This window comes from Rhinolophus ferrumequinum, chromosome 7 (genome assembly GCF_004115265.2).
Source record: "Rhinolophus ferrumequinum isolate MPI-CBG mRhiFer1 chromosome 7, mRhiFer1_v1.p, whole genome shotgun sequence".
NCBI classification, from domain to species: domain Eukaryota; kingdom Metazoa; phylum Chordata; class Mammalia; order Chiroptera; family Rhinolophidae; genus Rhinolophus; species Rhinolophus ferrumequinum.
The window spans coordinates 41,963,801-41,984,708 of record NC_046290.1 but is presented as its reverse complement, the minus strand read 5'-3'; the positions used below and the strand labels follow the sequence as shown (position 1 = coordinate 41,984,708).

Genomic DNA, 20,908 nt, shown 5'->3' with positions numbered 1-20,908 from the left:
AAACAAAACTACGATGATGTATCTATCAGTTTAAAAGAATATACCATTTAAAAGCATTTTTCTGTTACTTTTTCTCAAAAAAAAACCCCAAAAACCTACATATATCCCATCAATCCATTGCTTTAAAAATAACCATAGACCCACATTTCAATTTTAAAATTTCAATTTCTGCATAAATTTACGAAGAATTTAGATAAAATGAAAGAAAAACAAGCAGCATAATGGAAAATTAAGTTAGTATGAACAGTTAGTATAAAATAGACATTTGAAAATTTAAGAATTCAGTGCTAAGGCAGTTGTTATTATATATGTAATGTAACACTGCATAAGCAAATACTGCTTAAACAGAAATTTGACAATATGATTTTAACTAACCTGGACAAATTTGATTTTCTCGTGTTTATTGTTGTCAAAGGGCCATCTTTACCTGACCCAGGCTTAAAACTAAAACCACTGTGCATTTGAAAATAAATTTCAACTAGTTTATTCAGAGAATTGAAGTAGAGTAATTTATACTATGATGGTGAAAATCCCAAGGTTATTTTAAACAAGGTTAACATGTCTCTTTTAAAAAAACACCTAGGGGAAAACACTAAAAGTGAGAATATAATTGTTTCTGTATGACAATTTAATCGCTGATCATTTTTTTTCTCACAGAATTAGACAATATAAAAAGTACAAAAAGCAATACATTGTTTTGAAGTCAAACAAGTCTTATTCACAACTAACTTCTTTTTCCACTATGTTTTGTAAAGAGAGGTTTATTAGGCAGAGATCAAAAAGTGGTGAGTAAGGTAAGCATATAAATTTATAATAAAAAATCAAATTACCACAGAACTGAGGTCACTCTAATGGGAAAATAAAAAAGAAAAATTAGAAAAATCAGAATTAAATGTTAAAGAAAAAGAATAACTTTAAAATAAAATGCATTTCTGCATTTTTTTAAATTTACTAAATAAGACAGCATTAGTAAAACGAAAGTAAACAGAAAGCAACATAAAGAAATACGACAAATCATTTTTCTAAAAAGGTGAAACTGCGAAGGTTAAATGAATAGAGAAGAACACTATAGGTGAATACTTAAACAGAAGCAAATATTCAAAGGCATCTTGGGGGAGAGAGGTATACTTCATGCCTTGCTGGTTCTATAAATTCTTTACTTACATTGTAATTCTTCATAGATTACCTAAGATTGATATATACTATCCTGTAGAGCTTCTCTTAAATTTATCTAACAATGGAATCCTTTTTCCAAGGAGCATCTTGGGTGATTAGGGTTCTATGGATCATAATTCAGGGAATGCTGGGCTAGACCACTTCAGACTAAATTTAGCATTTATTCTCTTCTTGTTAATAGATTTCATAGTTAGTCTTTTTCTTTTTCATATATATTTCTAAAGCTACCTATTTATCAAGTATCATCTCAAATGTCCTTCTTTTGTGAGACACACAGCTGGAAATCATATTTCACCTCTGTATGTTCTCAGAGTATTAGTACACTTTACGATCAATTGGGGGAGGGCTGCTTATATTGTAGTTACGTCATACCAGTCTCTTCCACTAGATCTAAGTCACTTGAGGACTGGGCAGATGTTCAGCTTATATATTCCTCTTCCGTACCTGGCATGGAGCTCTGTACCCAGCAGGTGACCAAATGTTTGAATCCTAGCTTCTAATGTCACCGATCTTCTTGCAAGCCTTTCCTATTTTAGAAGACTACAACAAAGTTTCTCAAAACTTATTTTCTTTTAGGTGATTCACATATTATTAGAATTCTTAGAAACAGCATAAAAAATGTTCCCGACAAACGTAGGGCTAATTATAGTTGTTGCATAAGGATTATGGCATGGAGCAATAACCATCACCTACTAATATAAGAGTAGTTTATTAACTCCTATCATTTCCCTGAATTTCCTACTTGGGGTCCTTAGAATCTGCCTCAAGCTACAGGCTGAACAGTATTTGTTTGCCTAACAGGTATTACTGAGTATCTTAGAGAGACCCTAAATCCTCCTTGTTTACTCCTGGTTTTTAAAGAGTTGTCTATTTTCAAAAGATTAGAATTTCACTAGAATTTTTATTGCTGAAGTTTGTTAGCAAAATTTAAAGATTATGTCTATATATAATGTTAACTGAAAAAGGCAGCCAAAATTGTTGCTATGATTATAAAAACATTATACATAAATGAGTAAAGACTGAGAATATGGATTAATAAAAAAATCAATTACTTTTTTGTGTGATGAAATTGTGGGGTTTTTCTTTCTTTTGGGGGAATATGTCACTTTTATATTACTCATGGAATAATTATTAGAGCAATTTAAAAAACTATTTGTAAATCACTCTAAATATTATTGTTACAAAACCACTTGTCAAGTATCTTAATGTACCAACACATTTTCAACACAGAAAACCTAAAATAGCTTAATATGTGCTTTCCTAAGAGCCAATTACAGAAAAAAAGACCCACCTAAAGCCCTGTTTATTTCTCATTTTTCTTTTTTTTTTAATTTTATTTTTTATTAGTTTTGGGTGTACAGAGCAATGTAATAGTTAGACAGTTACACCCCTCACATAGTGATAACCCCGCCCCCCCATCTACTACCTGTCTGGCATTGTATATAGCTGTTACAATTCCATCGACTCTATTCCCTATGCTGTACTCCATATTCCGTGATTCTGTGTATACATATATATTTAATTATAGTTGACATACAATATTATTCAACTTTAGCTTCAGGTGTACAGTGCAGTGGTCAGGCATCTACACAGTCTATGAAGTGGTCTCCCTAATAAGTCCAGTGCCCATCTGGCACCCTACATAATCTTTACTACATTATTGATTATATTCCTCAAACTGTATGTCATATCCTCGTGACAATATTGTGACTACTAATTTGTGCTTTCTAATCCCTTTAACCTTCTTCCCCGTCCCTGCTCTCACCTAGCAACCATCAGTTTTTATCCCCCATTATCTCTGAGTCTATTTCTGTTTTGTTTGTTCGTTTATTCTGTTCTTTAGAGTCCACGTATAAGTGAGATCATACGGTATTTGTCTTTCTCCGACTGATTTATTTCAGCATAATATTCTCTAGGTCCACCCAGATTGTTGCAAATGGTAAAATTTCATTCTTCTTTATGTCTGAGTAATACTCCATTGTATAAATGTACCACAGTTTCTTTATCCAATCATCTATCGATGGGCATTTCGGTAGTTTCCATGTTTTGGCTATTGTGAATAGTGCTGCAATAAATATAGGGGTGCGTGTATTTTTTCGAATTAAGTGTTTTGGATTTCTTTGGATAGATACCCAGGAGTAGAATTGCTGGATCATAAGGTAGGTAGAGTTCCATTTTCAATTTTTTAACGTACCTCCATACTGTTTTCCATAGTGGCTGCACCAATCTGCAATCCCACCAGCAGTGCATGAAGGTTCTCTTTTCTCCACATCCTCACCAGCACTTGCTGTTTGTTGAATTATTGATAATAGCCTTTCTGACAGGAGTGAGGTGGTATCTCATTGTGGCTTTTATTTGCATTTCTCTAATGATTGAGCATTTTTTCATATGTCTGTTACCCTTCTGCATGTCCTCTTTAGAGAAATGTCTCTTCAAGCCCTGTCCATTTCTTAATTGGGTTGTTTGATTTTTTTGGTGTTGAGTTGTATAAATTGTTTATAAATTTTGGATATTAACCCCTTATCAAATATATCATTGGCAAACATCTTCTCCCATTCAGTAGGATGCCTTTTTGTTTTATTGATGATTTCCTTTGCTGCAAAAAATCTTTTTAGTTTGATGCAATCCCACGTTTATTTTTTCTTTTGCTTCCCTTATATTAGTAAAAATATTACTAAGAGTAATGTCTGCAAATTTACTTGCTATATTTTCTTCTAGGAATTTTATGGTTTCGGGTCTTACATTTAAGTCTTGAACCTCTTTTGAATTTATTTTTGTATAGTGAAAGAAGGCGGTCCAGCTTCAGTTTTTTGCATGTGTCTGTGCAGTTTTCCCAGCACCATTTATTAAATAGACTGTCTTTACCCTGGTGTAAATCCTTGCTTCCACTGTCATAGATTAAATGACCACACAGGCATGGATTTATTTCTGGGCTCTCTAGTCTGTTCTGTTGCTCTGTGTGTCTGTTTTTATGCCAATACCATGCTGTTATGATTACTATAGCCTTGAAGCATGATTTGATGTCAGGTAGCGTGATACCTCCCACTGTGTTATTTCTCAAGATTGCTGTGGCTGGCTATTCAGGGTCTTTCATGATTCCATATAAATTTTAGGATTACATGTTCCAGTTCTACGAAAAATGTCATTGGTAATTCGATAGGGATTGCACTGAACCTATATATTATCTTAGGTAGTATGAACATTTGAACTATATTAAATTCTTCCTATCCATGAGCAATGGTCCATGTTTCCATTTACTTGTATCTTCTTTAATTTCTCTCTTCAACGTCTGACAATTTTACAAGTACAGGTCTTTTATTCATTGGTTAAATTTATTCATAAGTATTTTTTGGTTTTGAAGCAATTGTAAATGGGATTGTTTTTGTAATTTCTCCTTCTGATAGTTTGTTATTGGTGTATACAAATGCAACTGATTTCTGAATATTTATTTTGTATCGTGCTACTTTACTAAATTCATTTATCAGTTCTAATAGTTTCCAGTGGAATTGTTGGGGTTCTCTATATATGGTATCATGTCATCTGCATATAATGACAATTTTACTTCCTCCTTTCCAATTTAAATGACTGCCTTTAATTTCTTTTTTCTGTCTGACTGCTATGGCTAGAACTTCCAGAACTATGTTGAATAAAAGTGGTGAAAATGGGCAACATTGTCTTGTTCCTGATCTTAAGGGGAGTGCTTTTAGTTTTTCCCCATGGAGTAGGATGTTAGCTGTGGGTTTATCATATATTGCCTTTATTATGTTGAGATATGATCCCTCTATTCCTAATTTGCTAAGTTTTTATCATAAATGGATTCTGGATTTTGTCAAATGCTTTTTCTGCATCTACTGATATGACCATATGATTTTTATTTTTCATTTTGTTATGGTGGTATATCACGTTAATTGATTTGCAGATACTAAAAACTTTGCATACCAGGAATGAATCCCACTTGATCGTGGTGTATGATCTTTTTAATGTATTGCTGAATTTGGTTTGCTAATATTTTGTTGAGGATTTTCGCATCTATGTTCATTAGCGATATCAGCCTATAGTTTTGTTTTTGTAATGTCTTTGTCTGGTTTAAGGATCAGGGTGCCAGTGGTTTCATAAAATGAGCTCCTTCTGGATTTTTTGGAATAGTTTGAGGTGATAATTCTTTTTTGAATGTTTGGTAAAATTATTCACCTATGAAGCCATCTGGTCTAGGGCTTTTGTTTGTTGGGAGCCTGTTGATTACTGATTCAATTTCGTTGGTAGTAATTGGTCTGTTCAGATTTTCTGTTTCTTCTTGATTCTGCCTTGGAAGACTGTACATGCTTCTAGAAATTTATCCATTTCTTTCAGATTGTCTAATTTGTTGGCGTATAGTTGCTTGTAGTATTTTCTTAAACTTTTTTTTGTATTTCTGTGGTGTCTGTTGTTACTTCTCCTTTTTCATTTCTGATTTTATTAATTTGGGTCCTTTCTTGATGAGTTTGGCTAACCATCTGTCAATTTTGTTTATCTTTTCAAAAAACCAGCTCTTGGTTTCACTGATCTTTTGTATTGTTTCTTTGGTCTCTATTTCATTTATCTCTGTTCTGATCTTTATTATCTCCTTTCTTATACTCCCTTTGAGTTTATTTTGTTGTTCTTTTTCCAGATATCTTAGGTGTAAAGATAGACTGTTGATTTGAGATTTTTCTTATTTTTTTAGGTAGGCCTGCATTGCTATGAAGTTCCTTTTTAGGATTGCTTTCAGTGTATCCCATAGATTTTGGGTCGTTGTATTTTCATTTTCGTTTGTCTCAAGGTATCTTTTGATTTCTTCCTCAAACTCATTGTTGAACCATTCATTATTTAGCAACATGTTATTCAGCCTTCTAATTTTCTAACATATCTATTCTAATAGAATAGTTAGCAATCTCCCCTCAAGCTATGAATGAAATCTTTCCTAAGAAAATAAGAAATGAGACTATTTAAAGTTTACCAAGCTGAATACTATATTAATGAATAGTATACTAGTAATATAAAAAAATATGGAACAAATATGTAGTATTCCAACTTTCCTATCCCCCAAAAGAAATGCGAACTCTTTAAACATCTAGTAATCTCCTTGATGAGATTGTACCCTCTCATCAAATATGTATGTTCTCCACTACAGTATTCCACGTTTGCAACTCTTCTTGGAATTCCTTCACTGCTCTGACATTTTGATGTTTCCAACATCCATTCCTTCCAGACTGTTCCCCTCCTCTTCTTCCAAGAAGCTTCTTCAGACTATTCCAAAATCATCCTCAGAATTCCTGTAGCACATCTTTTTATATCATTCTCTTTAGACTCACTATATACTATATTAGGTAGTTTTGTTATTTTATGCCTTTTTTTCTTTTTTCCTAACAGGTCTTAACTGCAGGTCAGGTTCCTTATCTTAGACATCTTAGTATGCCCAGTTGTAGACCAAACTTTATACTGAATAAAAACTCAGATGCTGATGGTAAAAATATCTACCAAATTTGAGATGTGATTGCGAATTTCTGATTATCATCTGGTTTCAGAGTAATAAAGATATAATTTCCTTTCAAAATACTATAGTTGAACATCTTTGAATTTATCACTGTGATATGAAATATAACTTTGGGGGGAAAGGGACCCATTAGGAAATCTGCTTTCTCTGGAGTTCCTGAAGCAAGGATTAAAATAAAATTTCGTAAAAGAAATTCAAGCAATAAAACCTTTCTCCAATGGCAAATTCTATTTTATCTCTTTTGTGAGGATAGAATATAGATTAACTTCTTTTCTAAAAGTTACTTCTTTCTATATTTTTGCCAAACTTATTTTTCCCAATAAGCGTTTTAAGCCAGTTACCAAACTCAGCATCCTAACTCTGCCTGGCACACTGACTTCTCGGGACAAGAATATGCTGAGCTCTACTTGTTAGTATTTTTCCATGTAAATATTAAATCTTTTTTGCAGTGTTAGATCTACTACTTAAATTTTTGTAATATCAGAACTACATTGTAAATATTCAATAGATTGCTAATGTTTTTAGACAGTAACAACAACCATTAAATGGAATTATAGGGCCATCATTTAATAAAAGAGGTGAAAAAGACTCACAAAATTAACAATGAGAATAAAAATCAAGACATACTGATTCCATTTAAGTTGAAGACAGCAAATTAAAAGAGATCTACAATGAAATTATTCACTTTTGATTGAACTTTATGCTCATTTTTCACAATTTGCAATAGCAATTTACTTCAATACAAAATGTAATACAACAGAATTTTAGTCAAACAAGATCTTAGTGTTTAATCTGAAATCCCATTAAGTGCCTAACACTTACCTCTGCATTGTAAAATTTGGTTTTCACATCCAGTGGTTTCAGAACCTAGTTGAATAAAACATATGAATCAGAGATTCTTATCATTTGACCATTTATTTTTGTTTGTTTGTTTTAAATAGTAGGTTTAAAATTATCAAACGCATTTTCCAATTTTAATTGTAAAATACTTTTCTAATGGGTATGCAATACTCTTGCAAAAACAAAAAATAATTTTAAATACATTTTTAAAAAAATGTAACCATTTCTTGACTGGGTGATAGTTACATGGACTTTACTTAACACATATTTAAATATTTTTCTTTATGTACATTTCACAAACAAATGTTTACCAAAATAAACAACTGTAGCTCCTTTTATTTTCTTTTAAAAGGCATGCAAAATGTTAAACAAATGAGCAATGTAGCAAGGCAATAGCAAAAATGATTCTATTGATAGTACTTTTTTCTTCGAATTACAGATGAATGAAAAATATACATAGCATCATATATAGAGAGCTCTCTCTATGTATAGATCTATATATGGTTGCTTCCCCACCCACACACATACATATGTTAAACCAGTGGTTTTTAACTATATTTGATCATTGATCTTGAAAACTGTGTATAAACCAAAATTCTACCTACAATTTCAGTGACTCATGGAGTCTCTGATGAAGCTTGGTCTACTCAGCCCAAACCAATAATCTCTCATTTAAATATTTCTTTAGAATTTTGATACTTGACACTCATTTTTCCCCCCATTCTAGGTTCTCATGTGTTTTATCAAGTCATGAAAACAAAATTTTTTTTAGGATAAAAATCTTCAAGTTTCGTTATTAAAACATTACATTGGTAATGATAATTTCTCTGATTTTATTTAACTTAATTATGTCTAATTGCTAGTAATATGACAAATCCAAAAATATTAAGCTATTTACTTTATTTGGAGCCTTTTTACACTGTAGATAAAATAGAAATAAACTGCACACTTCCAGGGAAGAAAGGTATCGAAAAACCATTTACTATTGTCATATTCAATACCTGAAATTTGAAGAATTTTCTAAAATACATTTTTTCTCCACCCTGGGTTGTATAACTCACCGCACACACCAAGCTGAAACAGAAAGCTGTCTTAATGATTCTGAAACATTTTCAATTTTGTATCTTAATAGTAAATCTAACACACCTCATTTCTACCTATAATCTGGAAAGAATTTACACCAGTCATGTGAAAGTGTAGTCAAATGAGCTTATAGCAGGAAAAAAAAGAGTTCCAGCAGATGTAAATATAATTACATGAATAAGGAAGCTCTGATTAGTAAAATGAGATATACAATTTTTGGAGTAGGAAGTCTGTACCTTTCCCTGCAAAAGGTGAAATATATTCCAAAATAAATTCCAGAATAACCCATTAGTTGAATGTAAAAAGTAAGTTCATATAAACTAGAAGAAATACAATTTTTAAAAAAATTCCAGCATGGGGAAAGACTTCATAACATAAATGCAATGGAACAGAAAAGATTCTTAAAGTTTTTAAAATTGAATAAATCAAAGACACTAAAGTAAAATAAAAATGCAGACAACAAACTGGGATAAAACATTTCTAACAATACATGGAGAAAACGGTTAGATGTTTAATATACAAAGAATTCTTGTAAGTCAATAAGAACATTCATATCTCACTCAAATTAGGAGGAAAGGAATACATCAACTGTAATACCATACTGGATAACAAGAATGTGAAAATGTTCAGCCTCACAACCAATCAAAGAAACAAAGTAAAATAATGAGATAAGATTTTTTTCATCTCTTAAGATTTGGCAAAAAGTCTTTATAAGTGATATCATCGTTGATAAGGATGTAGAGAAACCAACTCTCTTTATACTGCTAGTGATCATAAGAAATTTAGAAAATAATTCTCCAATAAAAGAGCCTTAAAAATGTTCGTATGCTCCCATAGTACACCCACTTCTAGAAATCTATCATGAGGAAATATTAAGGGGTTCATCACAGTGTTATTTATAATAGTGAAAAACTGGAAATAAAGTCCAAATTTAGGGTAAACAAAATATATGGTCCTAATGTGAAAGATAAAGCCATTTAAAAATATTGTTTTCAAGAAAACTGATTTATGTTCATGGTGAACTCAAGAAGATAAAACCATGGGTAGTATGATAAAAATTTTGTAAAGTATTATATAAATTATTTACACACATCTGTTATCTATATGCCCATACAAAAAACTGGAAGAAATATACCAATATTTTAATAGTGGTTATGTGAGGTGGTGGCATTGTAGGTAATTTAATTTCTCCTTTATACTTATACCTGGTACTAAGCCAGGTGCTAGGAATATAGAATTGATCAAAACACAATACCTGCTCTTAAAGTGCTCACAGTAGAAGCAGTTTAGCAAGGTATAGATTTTGAGGTTAGATTTAGATTTGAGTTCTATGCCATTATTTACCAGCTATTTAATTCTACAAAAGTCCCATTTTCTATAAAAATGGGGACTTTATACATTTAATACCATTTCAATAAACTCAATTTCAACAAATATTGACGTATTTTTTTTGCTAGATGCTGCATATAGCAGACTTGATGAAACTCATACTTTAGTGGGGATGGTAGACACTCAATAATTTAAGTACAAAAAGCATTTAAAAAAATGACAAGTTGTGGGTGCTATAGACTATAGAAAAGGGTGACAATCAAGTGTAGGTCAGAAAAGCCTCTCTGAGGAAGTCATGCTATATCTGAGAAATGAAGAAGTAGAAGTAAACGAAACAAAATAACATAAGAATTTCTTTGTAAGGGAAGAATACATTTCAAGTCATGGAGTTCAGAGGTAAAAGAAGTCCCATATGACTGCCATGCAGAGAGGGAGAGAAGATTGCTAAAAGGTGGAAATAAAGTGTCTTGTAAGAATTAGGTTGTGGAGAGCTTTCTAAAACCTACACAAAGTCAGAATTTCCTAAGGGTAGTGAAAAGTCACTCAAAAGGTTAAGTGACTTATCTGAGATCACATAGTTTAATAAATGATGAAGCTGAAATTTAAACTTCAGAAAAATTTGACTCATATCAATCATAGAATATACAAGTATATTTAAAAATGCCTACAACAGATCTTGTCACCAAAATGAACTGATTAAATAAGATATTATTATATACTTTAATATTATATAATTATTTAAGACAAAGAAAAGCAAAAGTAGAGAAGAAGAAGAGATGATAATGCGAGATAGTTAAGAACTAGTAGGATCTGCGAATTGATTGGATGTGAGGGTGGTAAGGCAGATGGAGAAGTCTAAAATTACTTTAGGTGGCTGAAATGTTCATATTTGCTTCTCAGAAAAAAAGAAAGAAAAATACAGCTTTACCATTCAAATACACACACAGGCCAGGATACAGAATTTGAGATTTTCTTCTCATAGACTGTCTTACTTTGGTTCTGCATTTCTGAATTCTCAGGGTACAGTGCATAGACATAGTTAAACACAGAATACAGAACTGAAAACTTGTGAATTTAAAAATAAATGCTATTAAAATCAGTTGCTAGCATTTCAAAATATAATAAATGTACTTTTAGAGTGCTACCTGGGTTTTAAACATTTGCATAACTTTCATTTTTTAGATAAAATTGTCTGTAGGTGCAAAAATGAAACTAGAGATAAATGAGGATAAATTAAGATTTTTTTTCCCCTATCAAACTTTCTGTTTAAAGTTTGTTTCTGGTAAACATGTAAAAGTGAAACATAAAAGGGTTTGAAGTAGGTTTTTAGGTTTAATGATAACTAGAAATAAAGCAGAAGTCTCAAATAAAGGAATATATACGCAAAAGCCTTCAAGAACTAGTAAATTAATCCTTACATGTGTGTTCCAATTTCCTTTACTTCATGATGTATGACATCATCAATACAACAATCAGGTTTAAGTTCAGCTACTGCAGCATTGGAGGCTGAAAGGTTTAAACGCTGAGAGCTTGTCTGAAGATCAGCCTTGAAAGAAAGTGGTAAGAAAAATCCAAATGAGACTGGTTACTTACATAGTATGGATGGGTATAGGTGGAAAGAATAGGGGAAAAGGAACAAAGTAGTATGATGAAGGGGGAGCAACATTTCTCTGTGTAAATCTTTCTGTATAGCTCTGATGCTTTGAACCATGGTAATGGTTCACACACACATGCACATCAAAAATAAATAAAATCAACTAAGTAGTAGGGTAAATCCAAAATTAAATACCAAAGGCTCACACTGCTGTAGAGGGTGTTTTTGACTTAGGGATATCAAAGCACCCCAAACTGCAATTCACAGAATGCAAAGTCACCAAAAGTCTTCATCAAAAATACTATAAAAAGAAAATAGGTAACAAGAATTTAAGCAATTCATTGATAAATATTGCTATCCCTAACAAACTGTGAAACAGAAAAAACTGTAATGTAATATTTAAATTGAATTAAATACCTTCAAAAAAAAAACATCAGGAAATATGAAAAAAACACCTTGAATGAGAAATTTCAAAACTATAGCAAAAATTAAAAAAAATATTTTAAATTTTTTAAAGAAAAGTTGATTGAACTCAAGAAGATAAAGACCATATCAGAAACAAAGACTAAATTACAAGGCATCCCCAGAAAGATAGACTTGAATGAATATTTAATAAGGGGTACTTAAAAAGGAGGCAAAGAAGAACCAATTTACATATAGAGTTTGTAAAATGATAAATGAAAACTTTCTGGAAATAAAAGATCTGTATCTATAAATTGAAAGTGTCTACTTGGTATTGAAGAAATCACATCCAAAACCAACTGTGAAACTTATAGAAAAAAATCCCCTGGGCTTCCAGAAAAAATTATTAAATAACTTACAAGGCAAGAAAATTAGACTGGCATCAGTCCTTTAAAAAACAACACAGATAGCTAGGTAAGAAAGGAGTAGCATTTTCAGAAAACATAAGGAAAGTAAATGTAAACAACGGATTTTAGCATTTTTCAGAAAATATAAGGAAAAGAAAATGTAAACAAAGGATTTTATATCTAGCCAAACTGTCCTTCATACATGGAAAAAGACTTCTGAACATGCAAGGACTCAGAGAATACTGTATCCACAAGCATGTCCTGAGCCATTTACTTGAGAAATCTCCATCCAACCTACATGCAAATTAAAAAAATAGCAAGATATGAGACAGGGAAAAGGAAAGTGGTATAAATAGGTGGAAGTTAAAGGATGCTATTAAAGACTAAAAACTATAGTAAGCAGCTGTGTAAGAAAACAGGGAAGGGGGAGCATTATAAAAGGGGTAAATACAAAGGTGAGAACTAGAACAAAAATACAAACCTTCCTAACTACAAAAACAACATTTAAAAAAATGAGCAATGAAAACACATTGTGTGGAGGAAAAAAACAGTAGATATAACATAATACACCCAATATGTAAATATCAAATGAAGTGACATAGTTGAAACCACGCACGTCAAACTTATCAAAATATGTGAATGAACTTAATTCATCTATTAAAAAAATTCAATTTGGCTCCCAAAGCAAGAACTAATTATATGTCATATAAAAAGACATAAATAAAAACGAAATGATTCAAAAACAAAAATAAAGAGATGGGCAAAAGCATACCAGGCAAACAGAAACAGTAAGAAAATGGATTAGTGATACTGATACCACTACTATGATTTAGGCCAAAAAGGATTAAGTGTAGCAAAGGAGGATACTTTTAGTGCTAAAAGCCACAATTCATAATGGAAAATAACAAGTATAAATATGTATACACCAAACAGCATAGTCTTTATAAAGCAAAAAGTCTAAGAGACATGAGACTTAAACAGAAACACACTAGTAATGTAAGATTAGAATGCCTCATGCAGTATAAGACAGATCAAGTTAAAAAAAAAGTAAAGATATAAAAGATCTAATATCACAATCAATAGAGTAAATATTATGGATATCCAGCTTTACAGCTGATAATAAAAAATACACTTTCTTCTCAATTACACAAGGAATATTCATTAAAAATTAATATTAGGAAACAAAACTTTGGAGTTCTATAAATAGAAATATTATAAGAAAATTGTGATTATAATACAATAAAACTACAAATTATTAATAAGAAAACAGGCCTTTCTGTATGAAAAACCTTCTATTAAACAACTCTTGAGTAGAAGGGGAAATACAAAGGAAATTACAGAATTCTTTAAAAAGTAATCACAATGAAAATGCTACATATCAGAATCTGTAGTGTAAGAGACTGTTAGCATGTAAGAGACTGTTAGCATGAGAACTGCTATCTTCAGGTCAGGGTTAACAGCCCCTAGCCTGAAACAACATAATTATAAAATTCCAGGATGTGGGCAGTTGCAGCATGGCGACTAGAAGTCCTGTAGCTTATCTTATACTCCTGGTCTCCTTGTCCTGCAGTAAATCTTATACTCTTTGAAGCTATGCAAGTCCTGTAGCTTATCTTATACTCCTGGTCTCCTTGTCCTGTAGTAAATCTTATACTCTTTGAAACTATGTAAGTCCTGTAAGTTTATCTTGTACTCTCAGAAGCTATGGAAGGCCTTGAAAATGCTATATAACCCCTTGGCTTTAAGTGTTTGGGGTCCTTGTTAAAAACCCGCTGCGTCGGGCAGAGACGGGGACCCCAGCCGGCTGGTAATAAACCTCGCTGTGTGACTTGCATTATTGTGCGGGTTCTCTGTCTGTCTGAGGGGGACAATTCCGGATCTTAACATTTGGGGGCTCGTCCGGGACGCCCCCCCTCAGGGGAACAGACAACTCCCGATACCGAGGTTTACATAGGGAACCGCGGAAGGAGGTTTGGCCACCTCCAATAGGGGAGGACTGAAACAGGTCCTTGACCGGAGAGACTGAAACAGGTCTCTGCCCGGTCCCAAACAGGGGAGGACTGAAACAGGTCCTCGACCGGAGAGACTGAAACAGGTCTCTGCCCGGTCCCAAACAGGGGAGGACTGAAACAGGTCCTCGACCGGAGAGACTGAAACAGGTCTCTGCCCGGTCCCAGTTGAGAATTCTCACGGGAAGGAAAGTGCAGGTTACGACCCTGGAGGCTTCGTTACTTGAAGTCGTGGGAGACGTCCCCGACGAGAAGGTGGCCCAGCGACGTCCACAGTGGACGCCGTTTGGACGGGCCCTAGGTAAGGATCTTGAGCGTGGTGAGACTGGTGTGATTGAAACGGCGCCTGTGGATGTGGTGTGGTTGACCGGCCGGTGGGTGTTGAAGAGTCCTGTGCGAAGTTGTGTATTTGCTGGCACTGTGTCTTTTGTCCTTTCTTTTGCCTTTTCTTGGTTTCTCTTTGTGACAATTATGGGACAGGTTCAGGTAACACCTAAGACCCTGCTCCTGAACCACTTTCCTGAAATCCGCGCCAAGGCTCGTAATCATGGTGTGGAAGTGAAGAAAGGTAAGTTTGATACATTCTGCTCTGCAGAATGGCCTACTTTTAATGTGGGCTGGCCCCCCCAGGGAACTTTTTCCCTAGACATTATTAAGAAGGTCCGAGATATTATTAATCGGCGCCATCCGGACCAATATCCCTATATTTTGATGTGGCAAGCCTTAGTAGAGAGTCCTCCCTCCTGGCTTAAGCCCTTTATCCCCGACAAGCCAGAAGATCCCCCCCTCCCCCTTAAAGTCCTGACCGTTTCGGGACCCTCCCGCCAGTCGGCAGTGCCCACGGCCGGCCCGAAACCCCCGGAGAAGCCGACCCAGGGACCCATCCTTCAGGAGGGGTCAGACATATACCCCTCCCTGATAGACCTAGATCTGGAAGAGACCCCCCCTCCTTACGCGCTGGTGGCGCCGCTCCAGCTGCGGCGCGCGCCCAGCCCGATGGCGCCGCTCCCGCCTGAGGCTGCCGCTCCTTCCGAGCTGCCTCACTCTACCGCCTCCCCAATGGCTCCCCCTCCCCCGGGTTCCCCTGCCCCAGCTCAAGGGCCGGCGAGGGGATTGAGGCCTCGCAGACGCCGGGAAGAGACCCCAGAGGAGGAACCGTCCTCCTCCACCTCCGCTGGGGCGCCGATTCTCCCTGTGCGAGCACTAGGAGGAACTGGTCCAGATGGGGAGCGAGCATACCAGTACTGGCCTTTTTCTAGCAGTGATCTGTACAACTGGAAGGCTCAAAACCCTCCTTTTTCTGAGGACCCGAAAGGCCTAACTGACCTGTTCGAGTCTGTCATGCACACACACAGTCCCACTTGGGATGATTGCCAGCAGCTTCTTAAGACCTTATTCACCACCGAGGAGCGCGAGCGAATCCTCACCGAGGCCAGAAAAAATGTCCCCGGGGACAACGGAAGACCGACGACCTTGCCGAACCTGATAGACGAGCGCTTTCCCCTGAATAGACCGGATTGGGACTTTGGGAACGCAGAAGGTAGGGAGCGTCTCCGAGTCTACCGCCAGACTCTTATGGCAGGTCTCCGAGCGGCGGCACGCCGCCCCACCAATTTGGCCAAGGTAAAAGCTATAATGCAAGGGGATAATGAAAGCCCGGCCGTGTTTTTAGAACGCCTCTATGATGCTTACAGACAGTACACCCCGTTGGACCCCCTGGCAGAGGAAAACCAGTCGGCTGTAATTATGTCCTTTATAAACCAGGCTGCCCCAGATATTAGGAAGAAATTGTACAAACAGGAGGGACTGGGAGAAATGTCTATCCGGGATTTAATGAAAGTAGCGGAGAGAGTCTTCAACACTCGAGAGACTCCCGAAGAAAGGGAGGATAGAATTAGAAAAGAAAATCAGGAATTACAGGAACGAATCAGGAAGGAAGACAGAGAGCATCAGAGTAGGGAGAACAGGAGGCAGCAGAGGGAGATGGCCAAGATCTTGTTGGCAGGCGTGCAAAGCACAGTCAGGGTGGGACCGAGTCCGGCCGGACCAGCCCGACCGTGGAGACCGCGACCCCGACTGGATAGGGGACAGTGTGCAAACTGCAAAGAGTATGGACATTGGAAGAGGGAGTGCCCCAAGCGCCAGGGCCAAACAGGGCAAGACGCACGGGTCCTGCTGGCGGGGATGGAGAGTGACTAGGGGAGACGGGACTCGGATCCCCTCCCCGAGTCTTGGGTAACTGCGTATGTGGAGGGGAAGCCAGTAGGATTCCTGGTAGACACAGGAGCCCAGTACTCAGTTTTGAATAAGCCCACAGAGCCCTTATCTCAGAAAACCAGTTTGGTGCAAGGGGCAACTGGGTCCAAGGCTTATCGGTGGACTAGTAGGCGCCAAGTAGACTTAGGCCGCCACCAAGTGACCCACTCCTTCCTAGTTATCCCTGAATGCCCTGCCCCCTTACTGGGGCGCGATCTCCTGACTAAGATCAGGGCTCAGATCCATTTTGAGCCGGATGGCATTAAGCTATTGGATGGCCAAGGACAGCCCCTCCACATTTTGATCCTGTCTCTTGTGGATGAACATCGCCTGTTCGCCCTGCAGGACAACCCCTACAACCCTCCCTCTACAGAATGGCCCCGTGATATGGATTATTGGCTTAAAACATACCCTCAGGCGTGGGCGGAAATAGCGGGTGTGGGCCGGGCGGCCCGCCGAGCACCAGTAGTGGTGGAACTTAAAGCCTCAGCCCAGCCTATCCGGATCCGCCAGTACCCCATGTCTGCAGAGGCGCGGAAAGGGATTGCCCCGCACATTAACCGTTTACTGGAAGCTGGAATACTGAAACCTTGCCATTCTGCCTGGAACACCCCACTTCTCCCCGTTAAGAAACCGGGGGGAAAAGATTATAGGCCAGTCCAGGACTTGAGGGAAGTAAATAAGAGGGTTGAAGACATCCATCCCACGGTCCCCAACCCTTATACCTTACTAAGTCACTTGCCCCCTTCACATGTCTGGTATACTACCTTAGACCTAAAGGATGCGTTTTTTAGCATAGCCCTGGCACCCAGCAGCCAACACATTTTTGCCTTCGAATGGAATGATGGCAATACGGGAACCCCCGGGCAGCTGACCTGGACTAGACTACCGCAAGGCTTCAAAAACTCTCCAACTCTGTTTAATGAAGCCCTAAATCAGGATTTGGACTCGTTTCGCCAGAGCCATAATTCAGTTACGCTCCTGCAGTACGTAGATGACTTGCTTCTGGCAGCCCCCTCCGAAGCTGAATGCCGACAGGCCACTGGAGACCTCCTCCAGGAGCTGGGGCAGTTGGGCTATCGGGCCAGTGCAAAGAAGGCTCAAATATGCAGGCAAACAGTCACCTACCTGGGGTATAAACTAAAAGAAGGAGCCAGATGGCTGACAGAGGCCATGAAAGAGACTATTCTTAGACTTCCAGTCCCGACCTCAGCACGAGAGGTCCGTGAGTTTTTAGGGACGACAGGCTACTGCCGGCTGTGGATTTTGGGGTATGCTGAAATAGCAAAACCTCTGTATGAGGCAACCAAGGATAAGGTCCCTTGGGCCTGGGGGTCAGACCAACAGAAGGCCTACGATGAACTCAAGGTCGCTCTCCTAAGAGCCCCGGCTCTGGCATTGCCAGACCCCCTGAAGCCCTTCACTCTCTTTGTTGATGAGAGGAGGGGAATAGCGAAAGGGGTGCTAATGCAGCGTCTGGGGCCCTGGAAACGCCCGGTTGCCTATTTATCCAAGAAGCTAGATCCAGTTGCAGCAGGATGGCCCCCGTGCTTAAGGATCATTGCGGCAGTAGCCTTAATGGTGAAGGATGCTGATAAACTCACTTTTGGGCAACATCTGAAGGTAGTAACCCCCCATGCGATCGAGGGGGTCCTGAAATATCCCCCTGGTAGGTGGATGACTAATGCCCGACTAACACATTACCAAGGACTCTTGCTAGATGCACCCCGGATCATCTTCGCTGAACCCACCGCTCTGAATCCAGCCACCCTGCTGCCGACCCCGGATCTGAGAGCTCCCCTGCATGACTGCCAAGAGATCATGGCAGAAGTCACCCAGGTGCGCCCCGACCTCCAGGACACCGCACTACCCAACAGTGAGTTGGTATGGTACACTGATGGAAGCAGCTTCGTTATAGATGGTGTGCGGAGGGCAGGCGCAGCGGTGGTAGACCAAGGGGGAAACATCATTTGGAATGCCTCGCTTTCCCCGGGGATATCAGCACAGAAGGCCGAACTGATCGCGCTGGTGGAGGCGCTGGAACGGGCCGAAGGGAGACGAGTGACTGTCTACACCGATAGCCGCTACGCCTTTGGCACTGTCCATGTGCATGGCGCTATCTACCGGGAAAGAGGCTTTGTTACAGCGGAAGGAAAGACTCTGCGCAATCTTCCTGAGGTACGAAGACTGCTGTTGGCTGTGCAAATGCCCCGGGCAGTCGCAGTTGTCCACATCCCTGGGCACCAGTCTGCCCAGACCCCGGAAGCTGAAGGAAACCGGCGAGCGGATGAAGCCGCCAAGGCAGTGGCAGTAGCTTCATCAGCTTTAGCACTCACCCTGCCCACACCTGAGCTCCCTCGCCTGCCCCCGCGACCTGACTACACTCCAGAAGACCTGCGATGGATCCAGAACCACCACTGCCCGGAATCTGATCAGCAGGGGTGGCATCGGGATACAGAAGGAAGATTGATACTGCCGGCACAGCTAGGACTGTTTCTTCTCTCCAACCTGCATCAAGCCACCCACTTAGGAAAAAAGAAGTTGCTGACAATTCTCGAGTCCGCCCGCCTCCGGTTTCCCCGACAAGCGGCTCAGATTCAAGAGATTGTAGATCAGTGCATTGGGTGCCAGGCTATGAGACCCAGTAGGAAAGGACCCCAACATACAGGTACGAGGGTACGGGGAAGAGCGCCGGGACGGAGTTGGGAAGTGGATTTTACTGAGGTAAAGCCTGGGAGGTATGGGTATAAGTACTTGCTAGTAATGGTTGACACATTTTCGGGCTGGGTGGAAGCCTTCCCCACGAAACGGGAGACTGCCCAAGTGGTTGCTAAGGCATTACTAGAAGAAATTATTCCCAGATATGGGGTTCCTGAGGTTTTAGGCTCCGATAACGGCCCAGCTTTCATCAGTAACGTCCTACAGGGACTAGCCCGGGCGATAGGGACCAATTGGAAGTTACATTGTGAATATAATCCCCAGAGCTCAGGGCAGGTAGAGAGAATGAATCGGACTCTAAAGGAGACCTTGTCCAAACTAGCCATCGAGACTGGCGGGGACTGGGTGACCCTCTTACCCTATGCCATCTTCCGGGTCCGGAACTCACCATATGTACATGGTTTGACACCTTTCGAAATTCTGTATGGGGCACCACCCCCCATTATTGTTCGTACTCTACCAGATCATGACCCCAATGTGGCCCCAAGTTATCTGGCCAGTTTAAAGGCCCTACAAGGGGTCCAACATGAGATATGGCCCCTAGTGAGTTCCCTGTATGAAATTAAGGACGCCCCGAACCCGGAACATGGCATCGTTCCAGGGGATTGGGTATGGGTAAGGAGACACAGGTCCCGGACACTGGAGGAGAGATGGAAAGGTCCTTATGTGGTTATTCTGGTTACCCCCACTGCCTTAAAGGTTGACGGCATTGGGCCTTGGGTCCATCACTCTCACGTGCGCCGAGCCAGCCAGCTGGAGAAGACGCAAGCTAAGGAGTGGATCGTACGGCGACACCCTGATAACCCTCTGAAGCTGCAGCTCTCCCGACCTCGGGGAAGCGTCAAGCCCCCTGCCTCAGCTAACGATGGAATGGCTGCTAGCCCTAACTCTGCTCAACATCTGGGAGAAGAGCCACGCGGGGCTCAACCCACACCAACCCCATAAGCTAACATGGACCCTAACAGATGGACAGACCCAAACAACCCTTAATAGCACCACACATACTGCCCCCATCAATACGTGGTGGCCAGACTTGTTTTTCGACCTGCGTGACATTTTCGGCACTAAACGTGGACGGCAGTATGACTACTCAGTCAGGTCCAAGCGGGCTGTAATTGACACCTCTCAAGGACATAGTGCACAAGGGTTTTGGGCCTGCCCAGGGAACCTAAGAAACAATTGGAAAACCTGTGGCGGCCCAGACCGCTACTATTGTGGTAGTTGGAGTTGTGTCACCTCCTATGACGGGCCCCGACAGTGGGACGTTGGGAACAGGGATCTAGTTAAATTCTCCTTTAGGGACCCCCACAACCGGGTGCCCCAGGTACGTGTCCAGTTTAACCAAGACGTGGCGCGAAGAGAGCGTGGTTGGTTATCAGGATTAACTTGGGGGTTCCAATTAGATATAGGCCGTTGGGCATGGATAGGTCCCCACCCTGGCGGTCTCCTAACTATTCGACTATCGGTGGAAATGATCAGCACTCAGGTGGGTCCAAATAAGGTGCTGGCCCCTCTCGTCCCTACCAAGAACCCAGGTATATCAAGGGATAAAAACACCGCAGGAGGGACTGCGGGAACCCAG

At 39.3% G+C, this 20,908-nt stretch overlaps 1 protein-coding gene across 4 annotated transcripts in view; it reads right to left on the bottom strand.

Moving 5' to 3' along the window:
• Positions 1–20,908, bottom strand: part of TRAPPC13 (trafficking protein particle complex subunit 13) — a 46,290-nt gene that overhangs the window by 10,391 nt on the left and 14,991 nt on the right. For 2 of the 4 annotated variants that reach the window (XM_033109921.1, XM_033109922.1), the window contains exons 5-8: positions 11,359–11,486; positions 8,530–8,602; positions 7,511–7,555; positions 831–848 (exon numbers count right to left, since the gene is read on the bottom strand). In XM_033109921.1, the coding sequence (XP_032965812.1) occupies positions 831–848; positions 7,511–7,555; positions 8,530–8,602; positions 11,359–11,486 (264 nt within the window). The remainder of the gene's footprint in view (positions 1–830; positions 849–7,510; positions 7,556–8,529; positions 8,603–11,358; positions 11,487–20,908) is intronic. The other 2 variants (XM_033109923.1, XM_033109924.1) reach the window with 1 other exon arrangement.